The sequence below is a fragment of the Ranitomeya imitator genome, chromosome 2 (genome assembly GCF_032444005.1).
Source record: "Ranitomeya imitator isolate aRanImi1 chromosome 2, aRanImi1.pri, whole genome shotgun sequence".
In the NCBI taxonomy this organism is placed as follows: Eukaryota; Metazoa; Chordata; class Amphibia; order Anura; family Dendrobatidae; genus Ranitomeya; species Ranitomeya imitator.
This window is the reverse complement of record NC_091283.1, coordinates 539,602,123-539,628,745: the sequence shown is the minus strand read 5'-3', so window position 1 is coordinate 539,628,745 and position 26,623 is coordinate 539,602,123. Positions and strand designations below refer to the sequence as shown.

Genomic DNA, 26,623 nt, shown 5'->3' with positions numbered 1-26,623 from the left:
CGCTATAAGGGTATGTGCACACGTCAGGATTTTTAGCGGTTTTTTTTGCGGAATTTCGCCATAAAAACGCTATAAATCCGCTAAAAAAATGGTAACATTATGCATCCTATCATTTAGAATGCATTCCGCATTTTTTGTGCATATGTTAGCGTTTTTTTCCGCAAAAAAAAAATCCGGACATGCTCTATCTTTTTTGCGGATTTCCTATCAAAATGGACATTCCGCAAAAAACGCGTCAAAAACGCACAAATTCCGCGAGAAATCCGCGCGAAAAAAGCACGCAGATTTCTGGCAGAATTCTCCGGATTTTGTCAGGAAAAAATCCGGACGTGTGCACATACCCTGAAAGTAAATCAAACCCCCCTTCTTAACCCCCTTAGTTATGGCAAAATACATTTTAAAAAATGTATTTATTTCCATTTTCCCGTTAGGGTTGGGGCTAAAGTTAGGATTTTGATTACATTTACGGTTGGGTTTAGGGTTAGGGGTGTGTTTGGATTAGGGTTTCAGCTATAATTGGGGGGGTTTCCACTGTTCAGGCACATCAGGGGCTCTCCAAACGTGACATGGCGTCCGATCTCAATACCAGCCAATTCTGCGTTGAAAAAGTAAAACAGTGCTCCTTCCCTGTTTGGGCACACGGGAGAGCTTGGAAGGGGTTTACCCCAACATATGGGGTATCAGCGTATTCAGGACAAATTGGACAACAACTTTTGGGGTCCAATTTCTCCTGTTACCCTTGGGAAAATAGAAAACTGGGGGCGAAAAAATAATTTTTGTGGAAAAAAAGATTTTTTTTATTTTCACGGCTCTACTCTATAAACTTCTGTGAAGCACTTGGTGGGTCAAAGTGCTCACCACACATTTAGATAAGTTCCTTAGGGGGTCTGCTTTTCAAAATGTTGTCACTTGTGGGGGTTTCAATGTTTAGGCACATCAGGGGCTCTCCAAACGCAACATGGCGTCCCATCTCAATTCCAGTCAATTTTGCATTGAAAAGTCAAATGGCGCTCCTTCCCTTCCGAGCTCTGCCATGCGCCCAAACAATGGTTTACCCCCACATATGGGGTATCGGCGTACTCAGGACAAATTGTACAACAACTTTTGGGGTCCAATTTTTGCTGTTACTATTGGTAAAATAAATCAAATTGGAGCTAAATTAATTTTTTTTGTGGGGAAATAAAAAAAAAAAAAAAAGTTAAATGTTCAGTTGTTGTTTAAAAAAAAAAAAAAAAAAAACATTCCAAAAATTCCTGTGAAACACCTGAAGGGTTAATAAACTTATTGAATGTGGTTTTGAGCACCTTGAGGGGTGCAATTTTTAGAATGGTGTCACACGGGTATTTTCTATCATATGGACCCCTCAAAGTGACTTCCAATGTGGTGTGGTCCCTTAAAAAAAAAAATGGTGTTGTAAAAATGAGAAATTGCTGGTCAACTTTTAACCCTTATAACTCTCTTAGAAAATAAAAATTTGGTTCCAAAATTGTGCTGATGTAAAGTAGACATGTGAGAAATGGTACTTATTAAGTATTTTATGTGACATATCTCTGTGATTTAAGGGCATAAAAATTAAAAGTTGGAAAATTGCGAAATTCCATTTTTTTTTTCACAAATAAATGCAGGTAATATCAAAGAAATTTTACCACTATCATGAAGTACAATATGTCACGAGAAAACAATGTCAAAATCACTGGGATCCGTTGAAGCGTTCCAGAGTTATAACCTCATGAAGGGACTGTGGTCAAAATTTTAAAAATTGGCCCCGTGATTAACGTGCAAACCACCCTTGGGGGTAAAGGGGTTAACGACCGCCAATACGCCTTTTAACGGCAGCAGTTAAGGGCACTTATTCCTCAGCGCCGCTTTTTAACTTCGCTGAGAAATAAGAGTATAGCGCCCCCAAGCTTCGGAAAATCTCAAGGCATTACAATGGTGTCAATTTTGGGTATTTTCTATCATTTTGATTTCCCCCCCAAACTCCAAACTAAAAAAAAAAAAAGATTTTGTAAATTTAGTTGGAAAGATGAGAAATCGCTGGTCAACTTTTAAGGCCGGAGTCACACTACAGCAATATACGGCCGAGTCTCCCAGGTTAAAAACAAGCTCTGGCGCCGACACTCCAGAGCGAAGTGTGCGGCTCCATGTATTGCTATGCAGCCACACGCTCCGCCGGAGTGCTGGTGCCAGAGCTTGGTATTAACCTGCGAGACTCTGCCGTATCTCGCTGTGTGTGATCCCGGCCTAACCCATATAACGTCCTAACTAAAAAAAAAATAAAAAAAAGTTGTTTCCAAAATTGTGCTGATGTAAAGTAGACATGTGGTAAATGTTATTCATTAACTATTTTGTGAGATATGACTGATTAACCCCTTTCTGACCTCGGACGGGATAGTACGTCCGAGGTCAGATCCCCTGCTTTGATGCAGGGCTCCGCGGTGAGCCTGCATCAAAGCCGGGACATGTTGGCTGTTTTGATCAGCTGACATGTGCCCGTAATAGGCGCGGGCAGAATCTCGATCTGCCCGCACCTATTAACTAGTTAAATGCTGCTGTCAAATTCAGACAGCGGCATTTAACTACCGCTTCTGGCCGGGCGGGCGGAAATGACGTCATCGCCGACCCCCGTCACATGATCGGGGGTCGGAGATGCGTCAGGATGGTAACCATAGAGGTCCTAGAGACCTCTATGGTTACTGATCACCGGTGGCTGTGAGCGCCACCCTGTGGTCGGTGCTCACAGCACACCTCCATTTCTGCTACATAGCAGCGATCAGCAGATCGCTGCTATGTAGCAGAGGCGATTGTGCTGTGCCTGCTTCTAGCCTCCCATGGAGGCTATTGAAGCATGGCAAAAGTAAAAAAAAAAAAAAAAAAAAGTTTGAAAAAAATATAAAAGTTTAAATCGCCCCCCTTTCGCCCCAATCAAAATAAATCAATTAAAAAAAAATCAAACCTACACATACAGTTAGGTCCATATATATTTGGACAGAGACAACATTTTTCTAATTTTGGTTATAGACATTACCACAATGAATTTTAAACAAAACAATTCAGATGCAGTTGAAGTTCAGACTTTCAGCTTTCATTTGAGGGTATCCACATTAAAATTGGATGAAGGGTTTAGGAGTTTCAGCTCCTTAACATGTGCCACCCTGTTTTTAAAGGGACCAAAAGTAATTGGACAATTGACTCCAAGGCTATTTCATGGACAGGTGTGGGCAATCCCTTCATTATGTCATTCTCAATTAAGCAGATAAAAGGCCTGGAGGTGATTTGAGGTGTGGTGCTTGCATTTGGAAGGTTTTGCTGTGAAGTAAACATGCTGTCAAAGGAGCTCTCCATGCAGGTGAAACAAGCCATCCTTAAGCTGCGAAAACAGAAAAAACCCATCCGAGAAATTGCTACAATATTAGGAGTGGCAAAACCTACAGTTTGGTTCATCCTGAGAAAGAAAGCACTGGTGAACTCATCAATGCAAAAAGACCTGGGCGCCCACGGAAGACAACAGTGGTGGATGATCGCAGAATAATCTCCATGGTGAAGAGAAACCCCTTCACAACCGCCAACCAAGTGAACAACACTCTCCAGGAGGTCGGCGTATCAATATCCAAATCTACCATAAAGAGAAGACTGCATGAAAGTAAATACAGAGGGTTCACTGCATGGTGCAAACCACTCATAAGCATCAAGAATAAGAAGGCCAGACTGGACTTTGCTAAAAAACATCTAAAAAAGCCAGCACAGTTCTGGAAGAACATTCTTTGGACAGATGAAACCGAGATCAACCTCTACCAGAATGATGGAAAGAGAAAAGTATGGCGAAGGCGTGGTACAGCTCATGATCCAAAGCATACCACATCATCTGTAAAACATGGCGGAGGCAGTGTGATGGCTTGGGCATGCATGGCTGCCAGTGGCACTGGGTCACTAGTGTTTATTGATGATGTGACACAGGACAGAAGCAGCCAAATGAATTCTGAGGTATTCAGAGCCGCCATACTGTGCTCAGATCCAGCCAAATGCAGCCAAACTGATTGGTCGTCGTTTCATACTACAGATGGACAATGACCCAAAACATAAAGCCAAAGCAACCCAGGAGTTTATTAAAGCAAAGAAGTGCAATATTCTTGAATGGCCAAGTCAGTCACCTGATCTCAACCCAATTGAGCATGCATTTCACTTGTTAAAGACTAAACTTCAGCCAGAAAGGCCCACAAACAAACAGCAACTGAAAACCACTGCAGTGAAGGCCTGGCAGAGCATCAAAAAGGAGGAAACACAGCGTCTGGTGATGTCCATGAGTCCAAGACTTCAGGCAGTCATTGCCCACAAAGGGTTTTCAACCAAGTACTAGAAATGAACATTTTATTTAAAATTATTGAATCTGTCCAATTACTTTTGGTCCCTTTAAAAACAGGGTAGCACATGTTGAGGAGCTGAATCTCCTAAACCCTTCATCCAATTTTAATGTGGATACCGTCAAATGAAAGCTGAAAGTCTGAACTTCAACTGCATCTGAATTGTTTTGTTTAAAATTCATTAGAATTAGAAATTAGAAAAATGTTGTCTCTGTCCAAATATATATGGACCTAACTGTATTTGGTATCGCCCGATCTATCAATTAAAAAAAAGCATTAACCTGATCGCTAAACGGTGTAGCGAGAAAAAAATTCGAAACGCCAGAATTACGTTTTTTAGGTCGCCGCGACATTGCATTAAAATGCAATAACGGGCGATCAAAAGAATGTATCTGCACCAAAATGCTATCATTAAAAACGTCATCTCGGCACGCAAACAATAAGCCCTCAACCGACCCCAGATCACGAAAAATGGAGATGCTACGAGTGTCGGAAAATGGCGCAATTTTTTTTTTTTAGCAAAGTTTGGAATTTTTTTTTCACCAGTTAGATAAAAAATAACCTAGTCATGTTAGGTGTCTATGTACTCGTACTGACCTGGAGAATCATAATGGCAGGTCAGTTTTAGCATTTAGTAAACCTAGCAAAATAGCCAAACAAAAAACAAGTGTGGGATTGCACGTTTTTTGCAATTTCACCGCACTTGGAATTTTTTTCCCGTTTTCTAGTACACAACATGCTAAAACCAATGATGTCGTTCAAAAGTACAACTCGTCCCGCAAAAAAAAAAGCCCTCACATGGCCAAATTGACGGAAAAATTAAAAAGTTATGGCTCTGGGAAGGAGGGGAGTGAAAAACGAACACGAAAAAACAAAAAATCCAAAGGTCATGAAGGGGTTAAAGGCACAAAAATTTAAAATTTTTGCCACGTGTTTTATTCATTAATAAACGCAGTTATATCGAAGAAGTTTTACCACTAACCCGAAGTACGATCTGTCACGAAAAAACAGTCTTAGAATTAGTAGGATACGTTGAAGTGTTCCAGAACTATAACTTCATAAAGTGACAGTGGTCAGAATTGTAAAAATTGACTTGGTCATTAAGGACAAAATTGTCTCTGTCACTAAGGCTGCTTTGACACATGAGTTTTTTTCCATCAGTCACAATCTGTCGAATGTTGGAAAAAAAAAACGGATCCGTAGCAGATCGTGAAAAACTGATGCGATGGATCCGTTTTTCTCTGTCCCCCATGACGGCACCACGGAGAGAGATACCACCTTTTTATCTGTAGGTTTCCTGTCCTTGGTGGGTGGTGCTGTCATGGGCTCAGAGAAACACCGTTATCGGATCCAAAAAAAAAAATCGTAGCATGCTCAGTTAAAAAAAAAAAAAAATGGAATCCGTCTCAGGATTCCGTCATTTGGCAGATCCGGCGCCATAGACTTCCATTCTAGCAAGCGACAGATCCGTCGCTGTCCGTTTTTTCAACGGACACAAAAAACGTTACTATGTCCGTTGTCTCCGGCCGCTGGATAAACAATTTTCGACGGATCTGGCGAATGATGGATGAAACCTGAGGCCATCCGTCGCTAATACAAGTTTATGAGGGAAAAAAAAGGATCTGGCGGATCCATTTTTTTCAAAATTCGCTGGATTGAGACTGACGGCAAAAGACTGATGTGTGAAAGGGGCCTAAGGGCCTAAATTTAAAAAATAAAATAAAATACATGTTTGGGATTTGTGTACTCATACTGAGCTGCAGAATTATAATGAATGCCAGGTCAGTTTTACCATATACTGAACATTGGAAATAAAAAAAACCATTGTGGTATTTATTTATTTGTTTTTTTGCAGCTTCACCGCAGTTGGAATTTTTTCCTGTTTTAAGTGCATATTCACAACTATTTGGGTGCCAACCTTCACAGCTAGGCGGTATCAATTTCTTTAGGCACAGATTTAGGGTATAATAGTACCCATGTTAGTATTACTCAGCCTTATCACAATATTATATCAAATCAGTGGCCACAATAATACAAAGTAGTGGAGTATTTTTAATAGCTGTTTTTTTTTCTTCTTTATGTATTGAGTCCATGTTTTTTAATGCATACCCAATAAATTTGCTTATTGTATAGGAGAGTTCTCATAGGTAAGCATGTTGATAAATTTCTGCATATGTAGTCTTTTTTTTTTTTTCTCCGTCTGCTGCTTTCTATACATGCATATTTTCAATTCCATAGCTACTTGTGTGTACAGTCATGGCCAAAAGTTTTGAGAATGACACCAAAATTACATTTTCACATGATCTGCTGCCCTCTGGTTTTTATTAGTGTTTGTCTGATGTTTATATCACATACAGAAATATAATTGCAATCATATTATGAGTACCAATAAGTTATATTGACAATTAGAATGAGTTAATGCAGCAAGTCAATATTTGCAGTGTTGACCCTTCTTCTTCAAGACCTCTGCAATTCTCCCTGGCATGCTCTCAATCAACTTCTGGACCAAATCCTGACTGATAGCAGTCCATTCTTGCATAATCAATGCTTGCATTTTGCCAGAATTTGTTGGTTTTTGTTTGTCCACCCGTCTCTTGATGATTGACCACAAGTTCTCAATGGGATTAAGATCTGGGGAGTTTCCAGGCCATGGACCCAAAATCTCTGTTTTGTTCCATGAGCCATTTAGTTATCACCTTTGCTTTATGGCAAGGTGTTCCATCATGCTGGAAAAGGCATTGTTGGGCACCAAACTGCTCTTGGACGGTTGGGAGAAGTTGCTCTTGGAGGACATTCTGGTACCATTCTTTATCCATGGCTGTGTTTTTAGGCAAGACTGTGAGTGAGCCGATTCCCTTGGCTGAGAAGCAACCCCACACATGAATGATTTCAGGATGCTTTACAGTTGGCATGAGACAAGACTGGTGGTAGCGCTCACCTCTTCTTCTCCGAATAAGCTGTTTTCCAGATGTCCCAAACAATCGAAAAGGGGATTCATCAGAGAAAATGACTTTGCCCCAGTCCTCAGCAGTCCACTCCCTGTACCTTTTGCAGAATATCAGTCGGTCCCTGATGTTTTTTCTGGAGAGAAGTGGCTTCTTTGCTGCCCTCCTTGAAACCAGGCCTTGCTCAAAGAGTCTCCGCCTCACAGTGCGTGCAGAAGCACTCACACCAGCCTGCTGCCATTCCTGAGCAAGCTCGGCACTGCTGGTAGTCCGATCCCGCAGCTGAAACAGTTTTAAGATACGGTCCTGGCGCTTGCTGGTCTTTCTTGGGCGCCCTGGAGCCTTTTTGACAACAATGGAAGCTCTCTCCTTGAAGTTCTTGATGATGCGATAGATTGTTGACTGAGGTGCAATCTTTGTAGCTGCGATACTCTTCCCTGTTAGGCCATTTTTGTGCAGTGCAATGATGGCTGCACGTGTTTCTTTAGAGATAACCATGGTTAACCCCTTTACCCCCAAGGGTGGTTTGCACATTATGGACCGGGCCAATTTTTACAATTCTGACCACTGTCCCTTTATGAGGTTATAACTCTGGAACGCTTCAACGGATCCCGGTGATTCTGACAACGTTTTCTCGTGACATATTGTACTTCATGATAGTGGTAAAATTTCTTTGATATTATCTGCGTTTATTTGTGAAAAAAATGAAAATTTTGAAAATTTCGCAATTTTCCAACTTTGAATTTTTATGCAATTAAATCACAGAGATATGTCACACAAAATACTTAATAAGTAACATTTCCCACATGTCTACTTTAAATCCGCACAATTTTGGAACCAAAATTTTTTTTTTGTTAGGGAGTTATAAGGGTTAAAAGTTGACCAGCAATTTCTCATTTTTACAACACCATTTTATTTTAAGGACCACATCTCATTTGAAGTCATTTTGAGGGGTCTATATGATAGAAAATACCCAAGTGTGACACCATTCTAAAAACTGCACCCCTCAAGGTTCTCAAAACCACATTCAAGAAGTTTATTAACCCTTCAAGTGCTTCACAGGAATTTTTGGAATGTTTAAATAAAAATTAACATTTAACTTTTTTTCACAAAAAATTTACTTCAGCTCCAATTTGTTTTATTTTACCAAGGGTTACAGGAGAAAATGGACCCCAAACATTGTTGTACAATTAGTCCTGAGTACGCTGATACCCCATATGTGGGGGTTAACCACAGTTTGGGCGCATGGCAGAGCTCGGAAGGGAAGGAGCGCCATTTGACTTTTCAATGCAAAATTGACTGGAATTGAGATGGGACGCCATGTTGCGTTTGGAGAGCCCCTGATGTGCCTAAAGATTGAAACCCCCCACAAGTGACACCATTTTGGAAAGTAGACCCCCTAAGGAACTTATCTAGATGTGTGGTGAGCACTTTGACCCAATAAGAGCTTCACAGAAGTTTATAATGCAGAGCCGTAAAAATAAAACAAAAATTTTTTCCCACAAAAATAATTTTTTAGCCCCCAGTTTTGTATTTTCTCGAGGGTAAAAGGAGAAATTGGACCCCAAACGTTGTTGTCCAATTTGTCCTGAGTGCGTTGATACCCCATATATGTGGGGGAACCAGCGTTTGGGTGCATGGGAGGGCTCGGAAGGGAAGGAGCGCCATTTGGAATGCAGACTTAGATGGAATGGTCTGCAGGCGTCACATTGCGTTTGCAGAGCCCCTAATGTACCTAAACAGTAGAAACCCCCCACAAGTGACCCCATATTGGAAACTAGACCCCCCAAGGAACTTATTTAGATGTGTTGTGAGAACTTTGAGCCCAAAAAGTGTTTCACTACAGTTTATAACGCAGAGCCGTGAAAATAAAAAAATCTCTTTTTTTCCCACAAAAATTATTTTTTAGCCCCCAGTTTTGTATTTTCCCAAGGGTAACAGGAGAAATTGGACCCCAAAAGTTGTTGTCCAATTTGTCCTGAGTACGCTGATACCCCATATGTTGGGGTAAACTCCTGTATGGGCACACGGGAGAGCTTGGAAGGGAAGAAGCACTGTTTTACTTTTTCAATGCAGAATTGGATGGAATTGAGATTGGTCGCTATGTCGCGTTTGGAGAGCCCCTGATGTGTCTAAACAGTGGAAACCCCCCAATTATAACTGAAACCCTAATCCAAACACACCCCTAATCCCAACGATAACTCTAACCACACCTCTAACCCAGTCACACCCCTAATCCTAATCCCAACCGCAAATGTAATCCTAACCCTAACTTTAGCCCCAACCCTAACTGTAGCCTTAGCCCTAGCCTTAGCCCTAGCCCTAACCCTAGCCCTAACCCTAGCCCTAACCCTAATGGGAAAATGGAAATAAATACATTTTTTTAATTTTTCCCTAACTAAGGGGGTGATGAAGGGGGGTTTGATTTACTTTTATAGCGGGTTTTTTAGCGGATTTTTATGATTGGCAGCCGTCACTCACTGAAAGACGCTTTTTATTGCAAAAAATATTTTTTGCGTTACCACATTTTGAGAGCTATAATTTTTCCATATTTGAGTCCAGAGTCATGTGAGGTCTTGTTTTTTGCGGGACGAGTTGACGTTTTCATTGGTAACATTTTCGGGCACGTGACATTTTTTGATCGCTTTTTATTCCGATTTTTGTGAGGCAGAATGACCAAAAACCAGCTATTCATGAATTTCTTTTGGGGGAGGCGTTTATACCGTTCCGCGTTTGGTAAAATTGATAAAGCAGTTTTATTTTTTAGGTCAGTACGATTACAGCGACGCCTAATTTATATCACTTTTTTTATGTTTTGGCGCTTTTATACGATAAAAACTATTTTATAGAAAAAATAATTTTTTTTGCATCGCTTTATTCTGAGGACTATAACTTTTTTATTTTTTTGCTGTATGGCGGCTCGTTTTTTGCGGGACAAGATGACGCTTTCAGCGGTACCATGGTTATTTATATCCATCTTTTTGATCGCGTGTTATTCCACTTTTTGTTCGGCGGTACGATAATAAAGCGTTGTTTTTTGCCTCGTTTTTTTTTTTTTTTTCCTTACGGTGTTTACTGAAGGGGTTAACTAGTGGGACAGCTTTATAGGTCGGGTTGTTACGGACGTGGCGATACTAAATATGTGTACTTTTATTATTTTTTTTTTTTTATTTAGATAAAGAAATGTATTTATGGGAATATTTTTTTTTATTTTTTTTTTTTTTTTTACACACTTGGAAATTTTTTTTTTTACTTTTTTACTTTGTCCCAGGGGGGGACAGTACAGATCGGTGATCTGCCAGTTTGCACAGCACTCTGACAGATCACTGATCTGTGAAACAGCGCTGCAGCGTTACCAAGTGCCTGCTCTGAGCAGGCACTTGGTAAGCCACCTCCCTCCCTGCAGGACCCGGATCCACGGCCATCTTGGATCCGGGACTTGCTGCAGGGAGGGAGGTAAGAGACCCCCGGAGCAACACGATCACATCGCGTTGCTGCGGGGGTCTCAGGGAAGCCCCCTGCAATAAGCAGCTGACACCCGGCCGCGCTCCCCCCGTGAGCGCGGCCGATCGCGGTGGACGTAATATTCCGTCCTTGGGAATTAAGGCCCACCCCACATGGACGGAATATTACGTCCAATGGCAGAAAGGGGTTAACTGAAGAGAAACAATGATACTAAGCACCAGCCTCCTTTTAAAGTGTCCAGTGATGTCATTCTTACTTAATCATGACTGATCGCCAGCCCTGTCCTCAACACCCACACCTGTGTTAATGGATCAATCACTAAAACGATGTTAGCTGCTCCTTTTAAGGCAGGACTGCAATGATGTTGAAATGTGTTTTGGGGGTTAAAGTTCATTTTCTGGGCAAATATTGACTTTGCAAGTACAGTAATTGCTGTTAAGTTGATCACTCTGACATTCAGGAGTATGTGCAAATTGCCATTAGAAAAAATGAAGCAGTAGACTTTGGAAAAATTAATATTTGTCTCATTCTCAAAATTTTTGTCCATGACTGTATAATGCTAGAACTGTAGGTCCAGCCAACTAGCTCTCTCCCTTCAATGTCTATTGTTGCATTAGATGGATTTGTTAGGTCACTGAGGAGATTTCTGAAACCGTACATGAGCAAGCAAGAAAATGCAATGTTACCAGCATAAAATAAATTACAAAGTGTACTACTGTAAAATAACGTAATTCCTGTATTTAGGGTTATTTCTAAACCTACATGCTATATTCTGTCCTAAATTCATCACATAATCTTTGTTCCTACCAAGGTTTCGAAAAACGGGATGACCAATTCTGTGTTTACACTTTATGAGTTAATTAGTGGAGATGATACGGAAGGAGAAGGTAAGGAAATACTTCCTAGACATGTTCCACATTTCACATAATGCTTTCTTTGTAACCTTAGGAACAGAGAATCCCTGTTTTGACCTTCTGTGGGCGTATTCATTTTTTTTCCACCTCTGTGATGCTTCCTGCTTATGATTGGCTGGTGGGTCAGAGGGGGAAATAGAACATGCCCTCTGAGAAGAATTTGTTACCGACTCTGGCTGAACGGAACATTTACAAATAAACTTTAAAGCTCGTATCTCGGTAACATAGAGGTCTTTAAAAAATAAAAGAATAATCATCACCTTAGCTACTCTCAGCATATAGGCAGTGTAAAGCAAAGTCATGAAATATCCTGTTTAAGTCTAAAATATTAAAAACCCCTTACTTATTATAGCCTGTGGGTTTAGCATTGGGATAAGCCCTGCTGTAAAAGTTCTACACATTAACCCCTTTCTGACATCAGATGTACAATCCCGTCGAGGTGGTATGGGCCCGTATGACCACCGACTGGATAGTACGTCATCACCGATCAGCCGCACTAACGGGGGGAGCGCAGCCGATCGGGGCCGGGTGTCGGCTCACTATCGCAGCTGACATCCGACACTATGTGCCAGGAGCAGTCACGGACCGCTCCTGGCACATTAACCCCCGGAACACTGCGATCAAACAAGATCGCAGCGTTCCAGCAGCACAGAGAAGCCTCGCGCAGGGAGGGGGCTCCCTGCGTGCATCCCTGAGAGCCTCGGAGCAACGCGATGTGATCCCATTGCTCCGAGGCCCTGAATCCAAAATGGCCCCGGGGCTCCATCCGGGTCCTGCAGGGAGGTGGCTTGCAAGCGCCTGCTCAGAGCAGGCGCCGGCAAGCCTCCTTCAGTGCCTGTGTGATCGCTGATCTGACACAGGGCACTGCAAAGTGTCAGATCAGCGATATGACACTAATATGATGTCCCCCCCTGGGGCAATGTTAGAAAGTAAAAAAATCTATATATATTTATAAGTGTAAAAAAAAAAAAAAAATCCTAAATAGAGAAAAAAATATACAGTGACGGCAAAAAAAAATCTTTACACTTGCACAGCAAAAAAAACTATACATATAAAATCCACATCATCATTTCACTTTTTAAAAGTGTACACAATGGGGGAGATAATAAAAAACTGTTTAATATTAAAGCTGGCTTTGTTGCAAATATCAACCAATCAACGCTCAGTTTTCACTTCTCTGGTAAAGCGAAAGCTGCACTCTGATTGGTTGTTATGTGCAGCTCAGCCAGTTTTGCTATTAGGCAGTCTTTTATTATCTCCCACAATGGGTCGAAAGAAGCTTAAAATGGAAGAGAAATCCCGTGCCTTGACTCTGCTCGAGAAGGGGGATTCGGTGATTGCTGTAGCTAGCAATTTATCAACTGAAGTGGTCGTCGGCATCATTGCCTCCTGGGATGGTACCGCAGAGGAAGTCCTGCTCTGGCGCACCTAAGAAGACTTCACCAAGGACTGATAAGCTTCTGAAGCGTGAAGTGATGTCACATCCTTCTATAACTGCCGTTGAACTAAAAAACAAGTACCCTATGCTCCTCCAGAACATCGCAACTAGGACAATTCGTCACCGCCTGCAGAAGGACCTGGGTCTACCAAATGACCACTTCAGTTGATAAATTGCTTCTCTTGACCACTCCCAGATCTCTAGCTACAGCAATCACCGAATCCCCCTTCTCGAGCAGAGTCAAGGCACGGGATTTCTCTTCCATTTTAAGCTTCTTTCGACCCATTGTGGGAGATAATAAAAGACTGCCTAATAGCAAAACTGGCTGAGCTGCACATAACCAATCAGAGTGCAGCTTTCGCTTTACCAGAGAAGTGAAAACTGAGCGTTGATTGGTTGATATTTGCAACAAAGCCAGCTTTAATATTAGACAGATTTTTATTATCTCCCCCATTGTGTACACTTTTTTTAAAAAGAGAAATTATGATGTGGATTTTATATGTAAAGTTTTTTTTTTTTTTGCCGGCACTGTATATTGTTCCAATAAATACATTTTTGTCTAAATAAAAAAAATAAATAAAAGTACACATTTGGTATCGCCGCATCCGTAACGACCCAACCTATAAAACTGTCCCGCTAGTTAACCCCTTCAGTGATCAGTGTTAAAAAGAGAAGAAAAAAAAGCAACACTTTATTATTATACCACCGAACAAAAAGTGGAATAACGCGCGATCAAAAAGAGGGATATAAAAAAAATCATGGTACCGCTGAAAACATCTTGTCCCGCAAAAAATGAGCTGCCAGTGTTATCAGCAAAAAATACGTACGCTACTCACCTGGTAGCAGTGTTTTTTCAGGAGCCATGACAGCACAACGAGAGAGGGGATCCGCCCTTCGGGGACAGGAAACCTACAGACATAAAAGGGCGGTACCTCTCTCCCACGTCAGTTGGTTCCAGAGCATGAGAGGACCACCAAGGTTAATAACACAGATGCAGCATATAAACCAATACATTTTATTATGTAAGTGAACAAGCAATTATAAGGAAAACCGAAAGGGTGTTGAATCATCCAAAAAATAGGGTAGGGAATCTAAGGGTGCTGTCATGGCTCCTGAAAAAACACTGCTACCAGGTGAGTAGCGTACGTATTTATTCAGTCGCCATAACAGCACAACGAGAGACTTTCAGAGAAAACAAGGAAGACTAGGGGGGGATAATAGCCTCCAGCACCCTTCTCCCAAACGTAAGGTCTGAGGAACTACACAGATCTAATCTGTAGTGTCTAAGAAAGGTAGAAGGAGAAGACCATGTGGCCGCCTTACATATATCTTCGATCGATACTTCTGACCTCTCCGCCCAGGAAGATGCTACAGCCCGCGTGGAGTGTGCCTTTATACCATCTGGAACTTCTTTGCCACCTGCTGTATAAGCGAGAGAGATCGCCTCCCTGATCCATCTAGCTAGAGAGTTTTTAGATACTTTAAGACCTTTCCTCACCCCTTAATAGGCTACAAACAGAGAGTTATCTTTTTTCCAGGCATCTGAAACTGTAATATATCTAAGGAGGCATCTTCTTACATCTAAGCAATGATATTTACGTTCTTTATCGTTAGCAGGGTTGGAGCAAAATGAGGGTAGGACTACCTCCTGTACCCTGTGGAATTTTGACGCAACTTTCGGAAGATAGAGGGGATCGGGTTTCAAGATTACTCTATCCTCCCTGAACTGTATGTATGGTGGATGTCTGGAAAGTGCCTGCAGATCACTAACCCTTCTAGCAGATGTGAGTGCAACCAAGAGGGCTGTTTTGATTGAAAGGATTTTTATAGGAATGGTATCGATAGGCTCGAATGGGGCTTGCGTTAGGGCTGAGAGAACCAGATTCAGATCCCATGGGACTAACCTTTGTTTGATTGGTCTGGACCTAGTGACTGCTTTGAAAAATCTGGATATCCAGTGATTACTGGCTAAGTTAAGATTGTATAGTGCCCCCAGAGCCGACACTTGTACTCTGAGAGTACTTGTGGCCAAGCCCATCTCTGGTCCTTTCTGTAAAAATTCAAGAATCTGGTTTATACATGGTTTCTGGTCAATTTGAGCCCCTGAACATGACAGAAATTTTCTCCACACTCTAACATAGATGCTCGTTGTAGAGGGTTTCCTACTTTTAAGGAGTGTATTTACTAAATTCTGAGAGAATCCCTTCCCCCTCAGTAAAGACCTTTCAAGTTCCATGCCGCTAGGTGTAAGTTGGCTACTCGTGGATAGAGGATTGGGCCTTGGGAGAGTAGATCTGGCAGTTCTGGGAGAATCCATGGTTGGCAGACAGACCTCTTCCTCAGCCAAGGAAACCATGGCCTCTTGGGCCAGAATGGGGCTATCAAGATAACCTGGGCCCTGTCCTCCCGAATCTTCCTCAGAACTAATGGTATTAGGTTTAGAGGGGGAAAGGCATATGCGAGACTGAAGCGCCAAGATATTAGTAGAGCGTCCACCGCATATGGGTTGTATTTTGGATTTAGGGAGCAGAACTGGTGCAATTTTTTGTTCCCCCTGCTGGCAAAAAGGTCTATCTCTGGACAACCCCATAACTGAATGATCTGCTTGAAGGCGGCTGGATTTAGCGACCACTCTCCCTGTCTGAGTCTGTTGCGGCTTAAAGGGAGGGTGCCGTGATTTTAGTTTTTGTATTAATAATTATTGATTATATAATCAATTATTTTTAATACAAAAGTAAATGTAGTACTTTAATACTTTTTTATTTATTCATTTTTACTTTTGCCACTGGAGGCCGCCATTTTCATTAGTGTGGGTGTAAGTGTCTGGGCACGACACTTGCACACCTCACTTACGGCAGCCATGGGCATAGGAGCCAACAGTCGGGCTCCGACCGCTCCTCCTGCCTCTCAGCTGTGACTTGGGCACGCCCACTGGGCTGCTACGTCACAGCTGTGAGAGGAGATCGCGGCCATTTTGTTTTTTTCCTCTGTCATCGCACACACAGCTCAGTGTGTGCGATCATAGCAGGAGCTGCCAGGGAGAAGCTGCTGCTGGGAAGAGAGGTTCGGGGTGAGTATCTGCAGCCAGGAGCTGTGATTGCAGCCTGTACTTAGTATTACAGCACAGGCTGCAATCACTGCCGACCTGTTCTGAGCAGGGAGATCGTCACACTGCTCTGCCCTGAACATGATTCAGCACTTCCTGGAAGAGGACTGAAGGTAAGTACAGAGTTTTTTATTTTCTTATGCATCTACCACTGCTACCAGCCCCTATATACCACTGCTACCAGCCCTTATATACCACTGCTACCTGTCCCTATATACCACTGCTACCAGCCCTTATATACCACTGCTACCTGCCCCTATATACCACTGCTACCTGCTCCTATATACCACTGCTACCTGCCCCTATATACCACTGCTACCAGCCCTTATATACCACTGCTACCTGCCCCTATATACCACTGCTACCAGCCCTTATATACCACTGCTACCTGTCCCTATATACCACTGCTACCAGCCCTTATATACCACTGCTACCTGCCCCTATATACCACTGCTACCTGCCCCTATATACCACTGCTACCTGCCCCTATATACCACTGCTACCTGCCCCTATATACCACTGCTACCTGCCCCTATATACCACTGCTACCTGCCCCTATATACCACTGCTACCTGCCCCTATATACCACTGCTACCTGCTCCTATATACCACTGCTACCTGCCCCTATATACCACTGCTACCTGCCCCTATATACCACTGCTACCAGCCCCTGTATACCACCGCTACCTGCCTCTGTATACCACCGCTACCTGCCTCTGTATACCACCGCTACCTGCCTCTGTATACCACCGCTACCTGCCTCTGTATACCACCGCTACCTGCCTCTGTATACCACCTACCACTGCTGCCTGCCTCTATATACCATCTACTACTGCTGCCTGCCTCTGTATACCACCGCTACCTGCCTCTGTATACCACCTAACAGTGCTGCCTGCCTCTATATACCATCTACCACTGCTGCCTGCCTCTGTATAGCACCGCTACCTGCCTCTGTATACCACCTACCACTGCTGCCTGCCTCTATGTACCATCTACCACTGCTGCCTGCCTCTATATACCATCTACCACTGCTGCCTGCCTCTATATACCATCTACCACTGCTACCTCTGTCCTGTGTAGCTAATCTTGTCCTGTGTAGCTAATCCTGTCCTGTGTACAGTATCACACAAGATAGGATTAGATACACGGCGCAGCACAGTATCACACAGGACAGGATTAGATACACGGCTCAGCAGTCAGTATCTAATCCTCTCCTATGCACTCCTCTCCCCCCTGCGTGTCTTTCCCCATTGTGGTTTATTATTTTTGTTGTGGGAGATGAGGGAGTCGAGGATTATGCGTTCGGTATGGTATAAAAAAGATTAATAAAGGACTTTATTCTGGCCGATTCTTTATTTACAATACATGTGAGATCTATGTGGCGGCATTATGGGTGATCTATATGGCGGTATTATGTGAGAAGCATATGGTGGTATGTGAGAACACTGGCGGTATTATGTGTGATCTATATGGCGGTATGTGAGAACACTGGCGGTATTATGTGTGATCTATATGGTGGTATTATGTGAGAACTGTATGACAGTATTGTGTGATCTATTTGATAGTATTGTGTGTGTGATCTATATGGCGGTATTATGTGAGAACACTATGGCAGTATTATCTTCAGAAAGTGGACCCATTCTATAGTGGTTCTGGCTGAGCACCTGCACGCGGGTCTAGGGTAATAGAGGGGGCAGCATGACCTCCAGATAGGTGCAGTCAGGGGAAGGCTGGTGAGGCGGCTGAAGAGAGGGGTCTCATTTTTATCGTTACTATATGGCTACATTTCCTTCCCAGCGTCACCCCGTACTTCGCCTGTCACCTCGCTTTCACACATTGCTAGGACAGGATGGAGAAGACAGGATCTGAGGAGGGGAATGGGGTCTGCATGCAAAGTCTGGATCAGAACAGGCCATCAATCCGCAGAAATGTTTCCTGGATTTCTGTGGAGCAGACAAGCAGATGGTCCATCCATGTGTATAAAAGACAGCGCTCTATGTACAATCCCTGGCTGCTCCGCGCACCAAACAGGGGGCCCCTATAGATCAGCACACTGCTCTCCTGAAATACTCTGTGCTGCTGTCACCCTGCTTCCTCCACCACATATCTCCCAGAATCCTTGCTGCCTGCCATCCTCGGTGACTGTCTACTTGTCAGTATAAGGCTGCCTTCACACTATCAGTATTTGGTCAGTATTTTACCTCAGTATTTGTAAGCCAAAACCAGGAGTGGGTGATAAATGCAGAAGTGGTGCATATGTTTCTATTATACTTTTCCTCTATTTGTTCCACTCCTGGTTTTGGCTTACAGATACTGATGTAAAATACTGACCAAATACTGATAGTGTGACGGCAGCCATACTCTGCAGTCACCAACAAAATGGCTGCTCACTGGGTTCCTGAATATCATCCTCTCTAATCCCTTAGCAAACACCCAGAAGGGGAGGAGAGGAGACATCACACACGTCAGCAGACTCCGCCCATAATTACTGCAGTGCAGTAATGTGAGCTATTTGTACACTAGGTTTTTTCTGAAATTTCAGCAGCTGCTCCCCCTAGTGTTTAAAAGTGGAAATTCCAAAACTTTTCAAATAATTTTTCATATTTTACTAAATTATAAACAAATGATAATATTTTTTAAGAAAATGTAATCATTAATTCTTTACATTTTTACAATTTCTGAAAAAAAAATTTTTTTGATGGCACCTTCCCTTTAAGTAGTCGGCTTTGGTATTTATATTTCCTGTTATATGAAGTGCCGTCAGAGAGAGAAGATGTTCTTCGGCCACCTGAAAAATATGATTTGCGACCTTCATCAATGAACTGGATCGTGTACCACCTTGACGATTAATGTAGGCCACAGTTACTCGATTGTCCGATAATAGTCTGACGTGTCGACCCTGTAGGGGTACAAGGAATTTATTTAAGGCATGTTTTACAGCCAACAGCTCTTTTAGATTGGAGGAGGAGTCCTCTTCAGACTGAGGCCATAGCCCCTGAACCCAATCCTCCCCTAAGTGAGCCCCCCATCCCTTAGGGCTAGCATCCGTAGTCAAAACTCTAGAAACATGATTTATCCAAGGGACCCCCCTATGTAGATTTGAAGCGTGAGTCCACCAAACAAGTGAATGTGTAGTCTCCGCAGAAAGTGTAAATTTACTATCGAGGTGAGCCCCTAGACGACGGGAATTGTGTAAAACGTCCCATTGTAGTGTCCTTGTGTGGAACTGGGCCCAGAGGACCGCCGGGATGCAAGACGTAAGAGTGCCCAAGAGAGACATTGCACTTCTAACTGACACTAAGGGATTGCCAATCGCCCTGGTGACCAGCTGTTGAACCTTAGCTACCTTTGCATCCGGCAGGCGACACTCCTGCCGACTAGAGTCTACAATAAATCCCAGAAACTCTTGTATTTTTAGGGGCTGAAGACGTGACTTTTTGAGATTGATTATCCAGCCCAAGTCGTTCAAAGCTCTCATCACTTTTTCTAGCTGGTCCTTGCAATGTGATCTACAATTAGTAAATCATCTAGGTATGGGATTACTAATATGTCTTGTTCATGTAAGTGTGCCATAACCTTCACCATGATTTTTGTGAACACCCTGGGTGCAACTGCGACTCCGAAGGGAAGTGCCTGATATTGAAAATGTTCTATCGTGCCAGCTAGTGAAACCGCCACCCTAAGAAACTTTTGATGATCTACATGTATTGGAACATGGTAGTAGGCGTCTTTGAGATCTAAGACAACCATAAAACAATGGTTAAAGAGTAACTTTTTTGCTGTTTTAACCGACTCCATCTTGAAGGAGGGAACCAACAAAAAATTGTTCAGGCCTTTCAAATTAATAATAGTGCGATATGAACCGTCAGGTTTTTTGATCAGGAATAGAGGGGAATAAAACCCCCTACCTTCCTCTCCCGTAGGGACTCTGACCAAAACTTTCTTTTGTTGAAGTTCCCGGACCTCAGACTCCAGCGCCAACTGCTCTGCAGAGGAGGAACGAACAGGTGTCAACAAACTTGTCCCGAAGAATATGGTGGAAGTCAAACTTTAGGCCTTTTTCCACGATGCCTAGAATCCATGGGCTACTCGTGATCCGTACCCAGGCCGGGTAGAAGGCCGAAAGCCTACCCCCCACCTGGTCCGCCAGTCATTGCGGTTTCTTAAATTCTCGTGAAGGATTAAACATAAATCCTTTACCCCTTCTTCTGTTGCTGTCGTATCTGGTAGATTCCCTGTTAGAATCTCTATACGGCCTTCTACGGCTAGACCATCCTCTATTGTAGTCCCGTCTGTAAAAGGGTCTTCCTAGGAAAGGGAAGCGTTTATTATCCCCTGCTTTTTCCAATAATTCATCTAGGACCGGTCCGAATAAGTGAGCTCCTTCACAGGGGATGCTACATAACTTTGTTCTGGCCTGTAAGTCCCCTGGCCAGCATTTTATCCATAGCGCTCTCCGGGCTGCGTTAGATAACGCTGAGGACCTGGCAGCCAACCTGACCGAGTCTGCTGATGCGTCCGAAAGGAAAGCTGCCGCATCCTGGATTATAGGCATAGAGGATAATATTTCAGTTCTGGGAACCTTATCCTTGAGCTGATCTTCGAGGTGTCCTAACCATACCATCAAGGACCGGGCTGTACAGGTGGCTGCTATAGCTGGTCTCAAGGACCCAGCCGAAGTCTCCCAAGCTCCTTTAAGAAAAGTATCAGCTTTCCTGTCTAATGGGTCCTTTAGGTTCCCCAAGTCGTCAAAGGGGAGAGATGTTTTTTTGCATGCTTTGGCGACTGCCGCATCCAGCTTCGGGACCTTATCCCATGAGGATGAAGCCTCCTCCTCAAAGGGATATCTTCTTTTAAATGCAGGCGGAAGTGACCCCTTTCTCTCGGGTTTCTTCCATTCTTTTGAAATTAGTGATTTAATCTTGTCAACCACTGGAAAGGCTCTACGGGACTTCCGCTCAATACCTTTGAACATAACATCCTGAATGGAGCATTCTGATTGGGCGTCCTCTATCCCCATTGTACTGTTAACTGCTTTAACAAGATGGTTAACCCTATCCAAGGACAAACAGGCCCGACTAGACTCCAGATCTTCAGAGGAGGAGGAAGACGGGAGGGTCCCAGAGCTCAGCTCACCCGAGTCTGAATTTACATCAGATAAAGGGGATGACCTTTCAACTTCCGTCACCCGAGACTTGGACTTTACAGAACTTCTCACTTCGTGTCTAACCATCTCTCTAATTGTGGAGGTCAGATCAGGAGCCTCTTCCTCCAGCAAACGTTGTATACATGATTTGCACAATTTTCTTAAATGCCCGTCTGGAAGTGGCTCTGCACATTCGGCACACTGCCTATGTTTGGCCTTAGTTAAACTTTTCCTCCCCTAATGAGGAGAGAGGGAAAATAAGGGGAACAAATAATCACTAAGTGAACTTTCACGAAGATCACTTACCCCGCCAGTAATGAGTGGTACCGTAGATGGGGGGTCCTTCGCAGCCGGCAATTCCTTACGGCTTGAGGACTTTGGTCTTAAAGTTTGAGCCTCCTTAGCTCCACCAGCGCGGCTACTGCCACTAGACCGACGCTGGGAGCTCCTCCGAGGCTTCTCTAACTGCTGAAGCTCCTGCTGCTGGTGCTGCTGCTGCTGGCTGCTCTGTGTTCCTTCTGGCGACTCCATTACGGAATGGAACAGGAACACCAGCCACCATGTGTGCAGCGTTTAAAAAAGGCCCCCAGGGTACCGCCCCCGATGGGGGTTAGCAGGGAATCCTAGGTGCCGCCTTAATCGATGAGGGACCGCCACCGCTCCGTGCTGCGCCGCCCCCGCCCGACAGAAAAACCTCCGTCAGACCATCCCCGAAGCCCGGATTGCCCCCAGCTGGGCGCCGCCATTGGTCGGAAGAAACCAGCGCTACTGCGCATGCCCGGCCACGTAATTCGGCCGCGCCGCTCGCCGCGTCATCCGGACGCGCCCCTTCCGGACGCGGCAGCGGCGCCAAGCAGACACGCGGACCAGGACGGCAGCAGACACCTCACCGGACCGATACCGACCCCCGTTAGGCACAGACGGACTCCGAGGACCCAGCAGCCGCACCAAGCGTAGACTCCCTCCTCCCGATCCTCCACAGGTACCCCTTTACTGCGGACACCATAGAAGCCAGCCTATATGTGTGAGGCTGCTTCCTCCTGCTACCACCTACACCAACAGTCCCCCTGCCGTGTGGTGCTTCCTGCCCCCTGATCAGGCCGAGGTAGGGGGCCCCCGCTACCAGTATCGGCCTGCCAGGGGTGGGGACGAGTCATACCTTCGACCTTCTTCACAGGCCTGTCTGAAGAGGTTCCGCTGTCAGGGACAGGAAACCAACTGACGTGGGAGAGAGGTACCGCCCTTTTATGTCTGTAGGTTTCCTGTCCCTGAAGGGCGGATCCCCTCTCTCGTTGTGCTGTCATGGCGACTGAATAAATAAAAGTTAGTCTTCAAAATAAAACGATGTAAAAATAATTATTTTTTTAATATAAAATAGATGTTATCGCATAAAAGCGGCAAAAAACACAAAAAAAGATATAAATGAGGTATTGCTGTAATTGTACTGACCCAAAGAACAAAACTGCTTTATCAATTTTATCAAACGTGGAACGGTATAAGCGCCCCCCCCGCCCCCAAAATAAATTCACGAATTGCTGGTTTTTGTTCATCCTGCATCACAAAAATCGGATTAAAAAGCGTTAAAAAAAGTCATATTACCAAAAATGATACTAATAAAAACGTCAACTCGTCCCGCAAAAAACAAGACCTAATATGACTCTGTGGACCAAAATATTGAAAAATTATAGCTCTCAAAATGTGGCGATGCAAAAACTATTTTTTGCAATAAAAAGCATCTTTCAGTCTGTGACGGCTGCCAATCATAACAATCCGCTAAAAAACCCGCTATAAAAGTAAATCAAACCTTCATCACCCATTTAGGGAAAAATAATAAAATTAAAAAAATGTATTTCCATTTTCCCATTAGGGTTGGGGTTAGGGTTGGGATTAGGGTTAGGGGTGTGTTTGGGTTAGGGTTTCAGTTAGAATTGGGGGGTTTACACTGTTCAGGCACGTCAGGGGCTCTCCAAACGCGACATGGCGTCGGATCTCAATTCCAGCCAATTCTGCGTTAAAAAGTCAAACAGTGCTCATTACCTTCCGAGCTCTCCCGTGTGCCAAAACAGCGGTTTACCCCAACATATGGGGTATGAGCGTACTCAGGAAAAATTGGACAACAACTTTTGGGGTCCAATTTCTCTGGTTACCTGTGGAAAATAAAAATTTGGGGGGCTAAAAAATCATTTTTGTGGGAAAAAATATATTTATTTTCACGGTTCTGTGTTATAAACTGTAGTGAAACACTTGTGGGTTCAAAGTGTTCACCACACATCTAGAGAGGTTCCTTAGAGGGTTTACTTTACAACCGTGTCACTTGTGGGAGGGTTTCCACTGTTTAGGCACATCAGGGGCTCTCCAAACGCAACATGGCATCCTATCTTAATTCCAGTCAATTTTTCATTAAAGTCAAATGGCGCTCCTTCCCTTCTGAGCTCTGCCATGCGCCCAAACAGTGGTTTACCCCCAAATATGGAGTAACGGCATACTCGGAACAAATTGTACAACAACTTTTGGGGTCCAATTTCTCCTGTTACTCTTGGTAAAATAAAACAAATTGGAGCTAAAGTACATTTTTAAGTTAATTGTTCCCTTTTTTTTTTTTTTCTTTAACATTCCAAAAATTCCTGTGAAACACCTGAAGAGTTAATAAACTTCTTGAATGTGGTTTTGAGCACCTTGAGGGGTGCAGTTTTTAGAATGGTGTCACACTTGGTTATTTTCTATCATATAGACCCCTCAAAGTGACTTCAAATGTGATGTGGTCCCAAAAAAAAAAAAAAAAATAGTTGTAAAAATGAGAAGTTGATGGTCAACTTTTAACCCTTATATCTACCAAACAAAAATGTGTTCCAAAATTGTGCTGATGTAAAGTAGCCATGTGGGAAATGTTAGTCAAAATGACTGGGATCCGTTGAAGCGTTCCAGAGTTATAACCTCATAAAGGGACAGTGGTCAGAATTGTAAAAATTGGCCCGGTCATTAACGTGCAAACCACCCTTGGGGGTAAAGGGGTTAAACAAGTTGCTGACAATAGACCTTGCATATTGGTCAGGAAATTGTGCTGTTGTCAGCAGGGCCAGAGGAAATATCCTTATTCTCCAAGGGAAGAATCATCAGTCCTTTAAATATTTTGTTGGAATAAAGGGGTTGTCCAAAATTAATACAAACTCCTTGATGTCAATTTAATGGTGTAAAGGGACGTAAACGGCTGTGTATCTGATGACCTCCCTTTCTAGTCACCTGAACACCGCAACCAATCACAGGCTTCAGGGATCAAGGAAACAAAGAATGTGATGTCAGTAGAGAACACCATAGCACCCTGTACTATAGTGATGGGGGTTCAGTCAGTTAACAATGCTTAACTTCTTATTTCACAACAGTAAAGTATTATTCCTGAAATTTAAATTTCTCGAGCCTTGTACTTGAGATTGCAGGGCTGACAGTGGGTCAGACCAGCACTGATTCACAAGTTATTTTAGGAATAATCCTTTAACTGCTTCTAGAGGATTTTTTTTTATTTCAACTTGGACAACCCTTTTTATGGTTTGGCTATTACGGCTATGTGCACACGTTGCGGATTCTCTGTGGATCCGCAGCGTATTTTAACGTGCAGAAACGCTGCAGACCCACAAGTGATTTACAGTACAATGAAAATCAATGAAAAAAAAAATGCTGTGCTAATGGTGCAGAAAAGCCGCAGATTAAAAAAAAGTAGCATGTCACTACTTTTGTGCGGATCTGCAGCATTTTTGTACCCATTCCATTCTAGAAATCCGCAGGAGTAAAAACACATGACATCCGCGTAAAAAATGCATCAAATCTGCACCTGCGTTTTCTGCCAAGAGATGCAGAATCCGCACAAAAAATTCCACAGGCAAATCCGCAACGTGTGCACATAGCCTACAGGTTGTAAATATTTCCTTTCTCTTTTGTTTGAATAGTTTCGAGCTCAAAACATTTCTGTGGATTTGTGTTTAACTGAACTATTCAAAGGGGCATTACCTACCGAAAACAGCTACTTGTCATGACGTCCGCCACAGGCAGTGCTGATCTGGGCCTGCTAACACCCATCCGCTCTTCCATGCTGGGCGACTGGTGCTGCTGTGACAGGAGAGATGACCTCATTCACATCTTCCATAGCATTGAATAAGGAGAGCTGCTCATATGCTGCCATCTCTCCAGTTATTTTGTCCATTATACCTGTGGAATTGCGGGATCCCTACTCTGGAGATAGGTGTGGGTCCTAGAAGAGGGCACCGTATTTGTAAGGCATTCACGGCAAATCCTGTTTGTGATGAGACAACCCCTTTAATATAAAATGAGGATCCTTGGGTTCAGGGGAAGACTTCTGCCATTAAGCTTGTGCTCGCTAGCGATAATAGTCCTAATATGTTTTGTGTTTAGATTTCCACGGGTTGGATGAAGCCATGCTCCTCAGATCATTGGAAGCCCTGCAGCTGGAACACAAAGCAGAGATCATAACACTAAACGACAGCAAGGGTGTGAAGTTCTTTTAATGATTATCTCAGTCTTGTCTGACTGTTGAACAGATCTTGAACTATTTTATACAGGAGCATATTGAGATCTCCCGCCGTCTGCTGGACTATTGTGTATATTACAAGGTGCCAGTCTCGGCCTTGTAACAGTGGTACTCTTTGGATATTTTTGCTGAAGGATGACGTCCTATTTTTACTCCGCATTCAGTGTGTCTGTATATATAGAGTGATCAGGTAACACTCCTTTGGGAATACAAATTTATGGCTGATGTTTGATGGGATGCCAGAATCTTCAAGGTAATATTGATTATAAATATTTGCCAAAATATCAGCCCCTGCTTATTCTGATTTTACTCAGATTTATTTTTGCCCTTGAACCATATTGGAGATATATTTTAAGGTTGATCTCTTGCATTCGTAGACATTTTGCAAGATTACTCACTTCATAAATATGTATGTACATAATAAACAGGATCCATCCACCTGTCTGATATTGCTTTCTTACCAATGCTAAGATTTTGAAATGAAGTGTTGTTTTTTCGTCTTTTTTTTTTTTTGTTTTAAATTTGCCCTTTTATATCTGTAAACTAAAGGGCATACACTAGAGGGCTAATTGTTTGAGACACAATTGGTAGTACAATCCCTTTATTCTCACAATGAGGGGGTCCCTCGATGATCAAAAAGTGATTATTTCTTTAACCATGGGCCGTTACGTTGATGTGTAAATGCATCTTTATGGAGAGCTCCCGATT

At 43.2% G+C, this 26,623-nt stretch overlaps 1 protein-coding gene across 1 annotated transcript in view; it reads left to right on the top strand.

Annotated features, from left to right (window-relative positions):
• VPS25 (vacuolar protein sorting 25 homolog) overlaps positions 1-26,357 on the top strand; it is a 39,019-nt gene extending 12,662 nt beyond the window's left edge. Inside the window, exons 5-6 of the mRNA XM_069751906.1 lie at positions 11,583-11,658; positions 25,780-26,357. Of these exons, the coding sequence (XP_069608007.1) occupies positions 11,583-11,658; positions 25,780-25,892 (189 nt within the window). The 3' untranslated portion in view covers positions 25,893-26,357. The remainder of the gene's footprint in view (positions 1-11,582; positions 11,659-25,779) is intronic.
• Positions 26,358-26,623: the final 266 nt, after the last annotated feature.